General features: G+C 41.6%; 1 protein-coding gene across 6 annotated transcripts in view; it reads left to right on the forward strand.

Moving 5' to 3' along the window:
- The window catches only part of DENND5B (DENN domain containing 5B), a 118,889-nt gene that overhangs the window by 55,264 nt on the left and 51,528 nt on the right, over positions 1-12,097 (forward strand). For all 6 annotated transcript variants that reach the window (XM_071817239.1, XM_071817250.1, XM_071817259.1 and 3 more), the window contains one exon: positions 4,901-5,567. In XM_071817239.1, coding sequence (XP_071673340.1) covers positions 4,901-5,567 — 667 coding nt within the window. The remainder of the gene's footprint in view (positions 1-4,900; positions 5,568-12,097) is intronic.

A 12,097-nucleotide genomic window follows, 5' to 3' on the forward strand; every position in this document is an offset into this window, starting at 1 on the left:
TACAGAATACTTTCAGGCATAACAATAGCAAAATGCTACATTTCCTTTGTTAGTTCTAGTTAAGTCTACTGCGTGATTAAACAAGTCTAACCACAAGCTCGATGTCTGTCTGAGAAGGGATGCAGTCACCCAGGACATGTATCAGCAGGTGGGAAGAAGGCAAACCGAATTTTAAGATACACAAAAATTTCACATGGACATTAGTATAAAAAAACCCCACCTTGACGCTGCATATAGCAAGGGAGAGAGGAATCTTTACTGAGAAGTTGGAACTTGCCTAAAACATGGCTTGGTTTAGGTGGTCACTTTAAATGGTGCCCCTGCACCAGTGCATCTTCTGTACATCTCTTTCCTCTCGGCTGAATTTGGTGTGGGTTTGCCTACATGGTTAAAGGGGAGGGAGGAGGGAACAGCTGGTGGGTAGTGACAGCTAAAACACTGATAATCCACTGGAAATGTTCTCAAAGAGCTCATATTCAAAGGATGTTCCCAAAATCACTAAAGCACTTGTTAAGAACATATCCTGAAAAAGACAACAGATTACTGGTATTTGAGCTTCCCAGTACAGAAAAAGCTGTTTGTTTTATAACTTTAACAGCTATTGTAATAATAACATTAAAGCAATATTAGCAATTCCAGATGTTTTCAAAACTATTGGGTTTAACTCAAAATTGGAGAATTAGGAACTCTTCATTTTCCATGATGTGCTTCACATTTGAGGAGTGTAGGACCACATGCTAGCTACTTCAAACCAGAGCTAAACTTGGTGCAGGTAGGAAGTCAAGACAATCTCCTGGCCCTCACTCTGATGGAGAAACAGGGAACTGCAATACAATGGCTTTTGTAAATGCGGTCTGAATTATGCTCAGTTCACATTTGCAACTTCTCTGCAGTTGTGAAGGTGTAGGAATCTTCAAAGTTCATCTCAATTTCCACTGAATTTTATTTTTTTAGCATAGTGCCAAATACTTAAGATGAAAACTCAGGAGATGGAAGTAGCAGTGATGCTGAGAACTGATACTCTGGCACTTGCACGTGCGCAGAAAGGCAAAGATGAGCCTGCTACCAGTATCAGTCACTTTGCCCACTAACAGCTCAGCACTTCTGTCCTCTGCTTCCAAATGTGCATTGATGGAGATGATGCAGTATTTGGGCAGGTCTCCACATTACTTTGCATATACAGAGGACTCCAAATGGTGTTTCATCAGCACAGTTAAGATGGTAATAACCACCAAGGCTACTTTTGCCTTTTAGTTCTGCCTTTGAATTAGGGGTGTTTGGAGGAGTGATGGGGGATGTGCAGCAGGAATATGGCAGCAGAAGGCAATAGCTGGAATTGCTGCATTATTTGTCTCTCAGGTTGCAGTTGAAAATATCTGGTATTCATGAAGTGTAATCATATTATCAGACAAAAATGGAATAACAAAACCAGCAAGAGACCTATTAAAATAGTTGAACTGAGCTGCATTCAACCAAAATCAAATAGCTGAAGAACACAGCTTTCATTTGCAATGTATCTTGGAGGAAAAAAAAAAAAAAGACGTTTACTAACACCAGCAGTATTTAATGGTCTTTTAAATAATCTTTTGGAAAACTTCTTTATTGTTTTGATCTGAGACATCATTTAAAGTAATATCCACCTCCACAGAATCCCTTGAAGCAATTATTGGCCTTTCTGATCTTGCTTTGCTGTATTAGTTCTGCCTATGTTTTGCTTTATGTGAGCTTCCAGAAGCAATTTTCTTCAGAGAAGAAAATGCATAAATCCTTGAAGGTTAGCTTGTGAGAACTCTGGCTTTGCTGGATGCCTAAAGAATTTCAATTGCCTTCTGAAACCATCTTGTTGCTTTAAAAATAACCCCGTGAATTCCCAAGAAATGTCTCTGCCTGTGAGTCTTGTTTTCTCTCCCTTTCGAAGTATATGGAGTTCCCTTTAATAGGGAAGTATTTCTTTTCCCCCCACTGCTTTTTGCTTATCCCTGCCTAATGTCACATACTTTCTTCTGTGGCCATTCTGCAAGTAATGCTTTGTACCAAACTGAAGCTCTCAATTAAGAGGAAAGTGAAATTTTTAGGAAATAAACCTCCTATTTTAGCGCATCAAGGTATGTAAATCTTTGCCTGTATTTCTGAAGTCCAAGGAAGTATCATCTGTTTAACATGTCATGTACCAAAATAAAAGAATTGAAGGTTCTGCAGTGTAATTTGAAGGAACAGGCTTTAATACAAACAAAAGCGTCTTTCTCTCCACCCCCTCACCCACAGAGCAATTGAGGTATGGAGCTTGCTGCCGTGGCACGTTTTGAACATTAAAAATACGCAGGGGCTTAAAAAGTGAAATAAGAGGATCCAATGGAGAAGAGCTGAACTGATGCTAATGGGCAGTGGTCCAGAGGGGACCTTTGGTTCAGAAATATCTGCACTTGGTGATGGCTGGGAGGAGGAAGGAGAGAGGGATTACACTGTGTGTGTGTGTCCTGCTTCTGTGTTTAGGAAAAGGGTATCTCCTGATCATCACTTGCAGAGGTGAGGTACGGATTACTTGATATCTTTCTGTCATTATGCGGTTTCCTTTTGTTTTTACAAACCGTGTTGATTGTAACCCTTATGGCAGGTATGATTTAATTCCACATTTTTCTGCTGATGGATATGTTTAAACGTAAATAATGAAGTGCTCTGAAAACCAGAATCCTGTCCTTTCATCAGTAATCTTGAATAGTTTTCTGTGTTAATACAAAGACACGATACAGGTGTCTGACTGCCATTAGCCAGCCCGCTTCACCAGCAGGCAAAGCTTTCAACCGCTGCACATCCCGAGCTGCTCTTCCCCAGCACTCTCCTGTGGCACATGTGACAAACACGGATGAGATGGGAAGTGATTGATGTCCAAGGCACTAAGATGAAAGTTTTCATGCATTAACTGCAAATTTGAAGCTTTCTGTATTGCTGGAAAATGAGCACAGGCTCTTCCTTTTGATCTTAGCTTCTTAAGTGATTCTTGGTCATTCTTCCCTGCCCTGTTTTCCCATCTTCTTTCTTTCCTTGCTTTTTCTCATGTCCTCTTGTAGATCTAACAACGGTGGCAGTTCTCTGTGCCAGGGTCTTAAAATGTCAATATCCGCTATATGCTGGGCTGTGGCTGAAACTTAACATGTGTCCTGTCGTGTGTGTATACACTCGGTATATAAAAGACAAGAGGGTGATAATTGAGACTTGGAGGAAATTTATTTCGTATAGCCTTCTGAAATTATCTCAGCTGGTCTGAATTTCCTTGATGCTTGTCTGTTCCTGATTGTACCAGTAGATATAATTTGCTTTTTCTGTAAAGCAAAAAAAAAAATATAATCTTTGATAGTGTCAAGATTAAAACCTATGATTTTGGCCTGATTGGATTTGATAAGGCTCTAGCTGCCATTGAATGCCCATATTCTAGAAATAAATTTTTATTAAGCAAGCCTGCCAAAAAATGAACTTAAGAGATAATTGTTGTGCAGAATAAATTTAAATAAAGCATGAGAAGGATTTTTTAGTACTTCTTTATTGGAGAAGCCTTAACTATGGCACTGCTGTTAATGCCTCAATAAAAAAATAGAAATCTTTTGAATGAAAATGAAGCTGCTGTTCAAAAATGATTTAAGCTGCAATTTCAGGGTTTATGTCAGCAAAGCTCATCAACTGAATTAAATTCTACCAACTCCAAGCTACTTATTTTCCTATACATTACCTTTTAGAGGAATACGTAAGAGCTGTCCTAGATGACAACTTAGGGGCTTGCTAGCATGTTGTGGAATGATCTGGAGCACTTGTCTAAATCCCAGCCAGGCAGGTAGCAGTTTATCAGGTTGTTGAATGGTCTCTGCAAGATGAACTGGTGAAGTTCAGCATAGGATGTGCCTGAAAATATGTAATTATTTCACTTTACTTCTTCCACCATCAGAAGAATTTAGTCCTGGTCAAGGTGAGACATTAGGGGGTGCACTCAGTTGTGTTCATGTTCACATCCCTTGGGAAAGTTGCCTTCTCGTGTTGCCTTTTGGAACAGGAGGAGCACTTTGAAGGGTCTCCCTCTCTTCTTTCGATTCCTTCAGATGGAAGGTACAGAGTAATCTTTATTCTTTGTTTATTAACAAACTGATGTAGATAGAACATAAGGAGTTTCATGCTGATGCGCATTCAAACAAGTTTTGCTGGATGTTTGTTAATTTGTATTAGAAGGGTGAAAGAATTCCTGAGGAATGCCTGGAAAAATGCCTCAAGTTATCACTAGTGCTATATTTCAGAGAAACACCCAGTGCAGTGGAATCAGTGCAAAAGATTTTGCAGAGTGGTAAATAAAAAATGAAACTTCCATAGATTTTGGGTGGTTCCATGCACATCCCTGCCCCTCCCTGCCCCCCCGCCCTTCTTCCAATGTAAGTGAATTGAATAGCTGTCAATCAATTGTTTTGCTTTCTTTTAAGAAAATTATGGAAGATCAAAGAATTTCAGAAAGTCTGTAATTTTAATTCAGTGGTAAAAGATGCTCCCTTGATGCTCTGATTTTAGATTACTGTGGGAATGATATATGCAAATGGCAACAAAAGTAGATGTCTTTATGTGATGTTTAAGTAAATGAGACAAAGGCTCACAAAGTGAAAATAAATTTACAAAGTAATGGAAATAAGTCATAATGACTTAATAGGTGATTTTTGAGGGTGTTTTCCTTCCTTCAGTCACGCCTAACTCTTAAGTAGCATCAGTTTTAAGCTGTTTGGTTTTGAGTTACTTTTCAGGGGAGTTATATTTAGTGATAACTGGCTTGTTATGATGTGGTGCAAAAAAACAATGTGCCTGTGAAGCAGAAGTAACAAAATAGAATTTGCAGCTTAGTTCACTATATATATTTCTTTTCTATTCTTAGCTGTGTATGCCCAAAGGGCTGTCGTTCAGGACGCAGGCAGACAACAGAGATCCACAGCTCCATTCGTTCATCATCACCAGAGAAGATGGCTCTCGTACGTATGGGTTCGTGCTCACGTTCTACGAGGAGGTCACGAGCAAGCAGATCTGCACAGCCATGCAAACCCTCTACCAGATGCACAATGCAGAGCAATACAGCAGCGTCTGCGCCTCCTCCTCGTGCAGCATGGACTCCCTGGCCAGCAGCATCGACGAGGGCGATGCCACGTCCCTGGCCAAGCTCCAGCGGTACAACTCCTACGACATCAGCAGAGACACGCTGTATGTCTCCAAATGCATCTGTCTCATCACCCCTCTGCCCTTCATGCAAGCCTGCAAGAAGTTCCTGATCCAGCTCTATAAGGCGGTGACCTCCCAGCAGCCACCACCTCTGCCCCTGGAGAGCTACATCCACAACATCCTCTACGAGGTGCCCCTGCCGCCCCCGGGGAGGTCGCTGAAGTTTTATGGAGTTTACGAGCCCATCATTTGCCAGAGACCTGGGCCCAACGAGCTGCCGCTCTCTGACTACCCGCTGCGAGAGGTCTTCGAGCTGCTGGGCCTGGAGAACCTGGTCCAGGTTTTCACCTGTGTTCTTCTGGAGATGCAGATCCTTCTGTACTCACAAGGTGGGCGCTGATCTGGTGATGCATGTTGGATCTGTTCCCAGTGGGCAGTTCCTGGGCAGCTGCAGCCACAGAAACTAATGTAAAGCTGTTGATTTTCAGCGGATTCATGAAATGTGAGAATGCAATGCAAAAATGTGAGAGATATTAGTCTGTCCTAATGAAAGAACTAAATAATTTCTCCTCCAGGCAGTCTAGATGCCGCTTGTTTAATTATGCATTATATTTATCACTTGTGACAGCTAGCAATAGAATTCACTTAATTATTATCCTTACGTTGCCCTTGATCATACTGCAAGACAGCAAGAAACTAATCCCATCTTCTGCAAAAATACCAGCAGAAAGTAATATGTTTTGCAGAAAACACTCTTGCTACTTTCTTTTTCAAATTTCAGCAGCTTATTGAAATCCTACCTCCCATATGATGGATAGGTTCTGGTTAGAGCACTGAGAGTTTTTTAGCACTTAGAGGCTGAAGTTTTAATGCTGGGTTGTAACCAAGTGGAGTGACAGGGCATCCCTTTGTAGCCCTACTTAAGGTGTTTGGGAACTTTTCTCACAAGGATGCAGGTACTTCTTGAGGCACTGTACCTTTTCTCTTCTGCTTGTGTCTTTCTGCAATAGTGTGATAATCTCCTGCAAGTTTTGGGAGTCTTGATATAGCACTGGGCACACTCTGAGGTTTGACACGCCTGGTACAGTGTCCTGTATGATGCTGGTTGCTGTGAGTCTGGCCCTGGTGGCATTTGGGTACCAAAAGGTACATGTTGCTGCTGTTGCAGTGCATCTGAGTGCCTGAACAAGTCCAGTTCCAGTTTCCTGCTGTCTTTCAGGGGGTTGTCTAAACTTTTTTGAGGTTCCTCTAAGCCTCGCTGGATGTCTGTCAAAATTATTTGGGTTCCCAAGTGGCATCTGTAATGCTGACCCTAAATTTGTAACATGTACCTCAGAGAAAAAGTTTGGGGGGTGGTTTCATCAGACTAAAGTGAAGAATGTGAAGCCAGGAGGTACACATACCTTTTAACAAAAAGAAGATGGTGAATACCTGGACTTCTCAAGAGATGTGTTTCAAGCAACTTCTCAAAAATCAGACAGCTTGAAATGAAGAGGAGGGGGAGTATGGAAAGTCATCTAAAATGAGTACAGGTGATGAACCTCAGGCTTCAAAAATGAACACTTGGGTTTGTCATATAAAAGAAAAGGTCAGTAAGTGTGTAATAGTAGTACTAATGAATAAGTGACTGAGATGGGAAAAATGTTCCGGGGAGTGGAAAGAGGGTGATACTTCTGAAGATCACTGAATTCAAAGGATTGTCAGTTCTTTACAGAGCACTTCTCCACATGGACTCCAGGAGTTTGCTTTCAAGAACTGCAAATGAAGGGCTTTTTCTGCTCCCAGTTTGAAGTATGAGCAGAAATCCTGCTGTTAGTTTTGATTAGGCCACTTTTCCTCTCCCTTCTGCTTCTGGGTATGTGTGCTTACCCCTTTCTTTCTCAGTTTGAATCATGCTGCCTTTGCATCTTGACACTGGGGCTGGACATAAAGCTAGAACACCACTGAGATACCTCCCCATCCCAGCTTGTCATTCCCACACTGGTTGTGGACTCACTGAAAATTAAGTTTTTCATGTAAGCTGGTGGCATTAGGAAAAATCTGCTTGTCAGATTACATTTTAGTAATATTTTGTGCAGATGAAGAACAGCCTGCAGATACATTACTTGTGCAGTAGTCCTCAAGACAGATACAAAACATCCACTAAATAATTTTGACTCAATTTTCAGTGCCACCAGAAGTTATATAAATAAGTGCTTTTCTTCCAGTTACTGGCTATAATTTAAGGGTTTACTTGTTGGGTTTTATTTGTTGGTGGTTTTGTTTGTTTTCACTGTGTGTGGTGTTGTTTGTTGGATTTGGTTTGGGTTTTTTTAAGAAAAATAAAATGGTGAGGATTAATCCTCCCCACCCTCCAAAATCTAGATTTTTTTTTTTTTTTTTTTCCCCTCCTCTATTACTAGTGAATCTGGGGATGTCCTTGACATGACCTTTACATCTCTATTCTAATAGAGACACAACTTGATGGTGCACAGGGAAAAGCATGCAGTTGTATTAGGGAAATACTGTGATTATGTAAATAGCATCATAATGCCGGTTCCCAGAGGTGAGGAATGTGGAGTGGAGGTCAAGTGCAAAGCCTCTGTTTTGGCATATCCTGATAGCTGAGTGCTTGGCTAACTGTGCACTGTGGCTTCTTTTAAATGTCAGTCTTGCGATTCCTGAAAGAGGAAAACAAAACAAAGCCGCTCTTTTCCTATTTGAGATATAACTGGACTAGATTGCACTGAAGTCTCCTCTCTAAGCTTTGAGACCTATCAGGGAGAAATGCTTTCTTAATTACCAAGTTCTTTCAAGGCAAAAGATGAAAAGGAGTTGTTGGCTTACGTGTCTCTTGTTCCAAAGTAATGAATGAGAGAATGATTTTGCAAATTTGTCCTTCCTCCCCTTTCTGCTTGGAAGAGGATGGACTTGCTGGACCATGTTTCCAGTGGCCTGGCCTTGCTGCAGCCTTCGCAAACTCAACAAGAGTTTAGAAGATAATCTTGTATCCATGAGGTGCAATTTCAAGCAAGATAGCATTATGAACCCAAAATCCGAATTCACTGAAATGCTACCATAGTCAAGAAAGTGGAGCACTGGACCAAAACCTACCTCAGTTCACCAAACTATGTCAGAGAGTGTTGCTAATAGCACATAGGAAAACGAAAGCTGGGGGTTTTTTTGTGATTCTCCTAGCCTTGTTGGAAGGAAACTTTTCATTCAAACTTGCCAAAACTTCTGTTCTTTTTTAAAAATAAAGAATTATTTTGGAAGGCTAAGTGAAAAAAATGTAAATTGTTGCATAACCCTGACCATACAATGAACCTGCTGGCCATGTGCTGAGAACTTGAAACTTTCTCACTAAACATGTGACCACTAAAGGCAGATTACTTTTTGTGACCAAGAAGGAGCAGGAGGGCTCTGAAGACTGCAAACATGGGGAACAACTGGCTGTACAACTGTAGTCCCAAACTGTCTATGCCAGTATAGGCAGTGGACTGCCTGGCAAAAGGGTGCTGCTCAAGTGCAGTTGCACCTAGTTGGTGATAACAGCAGTGAAGGGCTGGCAGGAAGGTTGCACAGACAACTGTATTGGCTCTTCTGGAGTGGTTTTTCTCTAGTGAACCAGGAGCTGATGATGAAAAAGTTTATTTTTAACCCTGTAGCTGAGGCATAATGTTTCCAGCAGCCTGAACAAAGGCATCCAACTAAATGAAGGGGTGAGGGTGTTGGGTGACTTTACCCAGCTTGCCCTGGATGTGTTCCCAGCATGATATGAGAGTGTCTGGCACAGCTCAGGGGTAGAGACAGGGCCAATTGGTAGCTGTTTGTACTATGGCTGCTGCTGTCAACTTTGGGTATCTAGTTGCTCTGCTCATAGTGTCCCATCACTTGGGAAAATGAAGGGATTGCAGTGGACTGTAACTTCACTTTGCAGCTGTGGTGGTCAAGCAGAGCGGTGGAGGGACTGATGTGAAAGAATGGTGAGCTCATTTTTTGAGCTCACTTTTTGAGCTCTTTCATTTCCAAACATTTTGGATTGCAGGCAACTTCCTTAATCCTCAATTTCTCTCAAATTTATGGTTTAAACTTTAAAGCAGCCTGGCGCTAAGAAGCTATCACTGTGGCTTTACAAACCAGAGTTTGGGAACTGCTGGTGTGGATAATTACCTCCTTTTGAGGCAAAAGCCACTATGACCAAAGCATTTCAGTCTGAAGATGTGAAGTGTCTGTGCAGCTCGGGAACAGCAAACAGTGCTGGGGCAGCATTAGGCCAAAATGCAGAACAAAGTGAGAACAGCTCGGGAGCTGCCAGAGACCTGTGCTTGTGCCCTAAATAGCATGAACAAAAAGACAAATCCTTAATGTTAATGGAGACAGCATGGAGTTCCAGGGAGTTAATCAAGGTCGCTATTGGTGGGCAGATGTAAGAGACGGCTCAAAGTGCCGACACTGGCCTGCAAAAGTGGTACAGAAAGCTGTAGCTGAAAGCACTAGAAGCAGAACTCCCATGGCTTCAGGTTACGTCTTCCTGCAATTAGAGGATGCTTTTAAGTTTGAAAAGGGCCAAATTTTAACAATGGGACTTTGAAAACCAAGGGAAGGGATTAGATATTTTTTTGCCTGCAGTTCTTCAGGGTGCAGTCTTTGGATTTCAGCCTTATAAACTTGGTCCTCTAAAAAATCAAAGCTTGGATTATGGTGTGTTCCTGTGACTTTCAAAGGAAGGGCATAAGAACTACCAGACTTGCAATAAAGGAGAAAAAACTGATATAGTGTCATACTTGTTATCACTAAACAAGGCACACAGTGTAGCACACGTCTGACATTGTGTAAGCTTGGAGCTTACAGACTTGCATTTACGAAACAGACTTGCTGTTGTAGTTCTGTTAAGTGTATTCAATTGTAGAAATTAATACTCTTGCAAGTGCCCTTTATTTTATTCAAAGCACAGCTCTCCCATGCAACTGTGAAGATGTAAGGGTATTGTGAATGTCCAGGCTCCCAGCAGTGTCCAAGTTAATAACACGGCAATAGCTGCTAGAATTTCCCAAGGATCGGTAACAAAACGTCACTGGCATGAGATGTCTGCTGGAGAGAGATGAATTAAACTATGGGCTCTGCGGAAACCTCAGCAATCCATTTTGTATGTCTGCCTTTCTAGGGATTTAAACATGAGAGGAAACGTGCGGATGAGACAAAGATAAACTACTTAGAGCTTAGGCTATTTCTACTCATTATAATTTTGAGCATTTCCCAAGTTGTTTTTCAAAGGGCTTGAGTAATTGCTTCTCAAAGATTGAAATATTATTTGCATTTTTTTTTTCAGTCTTAGAAATTATAATGCAAATGACTATGCATATATGTCGTAATTTCTTAGAAAAAGTTGGTGTCTGGAAGATCTTTCTTGCGAAGTCTGGTTTGGGGGAGATGTTTTAAAATGAATACATGCATGATGCATTTGCCTTTTAAAGCCTTTTTACACCGAAGAATTACATGGAAAACCTTTGCTCTTCTCTGCTCATTATTTAAATAGTTGCACTCCACATGGGTATTCGTCAAAACCAATGGGAAGCTATTGCAGAGCTAATGGTGAACAGTTTACACATAGAAAAAATGTGTCTGTGCTGTGGTAGAGATCCAAGTTTAGGGCCTCAACAGCACCATAGCCAGAGGAGACTGCAGTCTTTGCTCCCCTGGAAAGGAGAAAAGCAATTGGATAGAGTAATCAAAGAATCAAGTATCTTCTTGGTTTTTAACTTAGGGAAAAAGACGGATGCATTTTTAATTTAAAGGTTGCTCAATTTTGTTACCTGAAGTCAATACAGCCTGAAAAGTCAAGTTTTTAAAGCAGCTGGAAACAAGGAGAAGGAGCTAGTACAGGTCTGTACCACAGCTCCACTCCAGTTTGTATTAACAGTGACATGTAGAGGAAGATTTAATAACCACTTTTCATACTATGCACACGTGCAAACACACACTCCATCACCTCTCTGCTTATTTAAATTGGAACCTACAATCTTTCATTATAAAACATCTTTACCTTTTAAGAACTATGGGGAGGGGGGATACGGGAGGAGAAGTTAAATAAGGCTTTTACCTTCCAACTATGGCGAACACCAGATAAACAACATGGCAGACAAAGTGATCTTGAGCAAAGCTGTTGCCTGCTGGAGTCTGTGTCCTCCTGGCTGCCCTGGCCTGGAGCTGCTGCCCACCCAGGAGGCTGCTCTGCCCCTTCAGAGCTCCCTGTGTCATTAGGGGCATCTTCATGAGTCCTGCTGCCACATTGTCAGCTTGGCACAGACTTTTGCCCTGCTCTCAAAGGCTTAACCATGCTGGCAATGGGAGCTAGTGCAAGTTTTCATGTGAAATAATTCTTAAGGTGGCTCTTAATCAGAAACTAATTTATGCTGAACCACTGATGGCAGGCTGTGACACAGATAAATTGTATAAATGGAAATTTATTGAAGTGGAAGTGATTTTTTTCCATTAAGCATTTGCCAACTGGGGAAAATGTGAAGAATTGGCCTGAGTAAATTTCGCCTCAGGATGTTTCCCTTGGGGCAGAGCTGACCCCCAGGCTAATTCTTAGTTCAGGCAATTAGTTGCAGGCTCGTCTTTTTCATCCAGTGTAAGAAAAGATGTATTTTCAGATTTGCATAAATCGCTGCTCTGTTTTTGTCTTGTAACTCATGTCCTGTGTCACTGACTGGTAGATGCCCTCTTCCATCAGAATAAAGGGCATTGAGATGCTGTGGGTCATTCTGCAGGACAGTCTGATGTTTATGGCCCTGTGTCACCAACCTGTCCGAGTTTGCTGAAGGCAGCACTGTTATGAGGTGATTACTATGGCAAATAAACGTTTCCTGAAGCACTTTTGTGCATTTTGGATGAACTTCTCTTGAAAATCACCTGGCCCAGCTTGTCAGGCATC

The sequence above is a fragment of the Patagioenas fasciata genome, chromosome 1 (assembly GCF_037038585.1).
Source record: "Patagioenas fasciata isolate bPatFas1 chromosome 1, bPatFas1.hap1, whole genome shotgun sequence".
NCBI classification, from domain to species: domain Eukaryota; kingdom Metazoa; phylum Chordata; class Aves; order Columbiformes; family Columbidae; genus Patagioenas; species Patagioenas fasciata.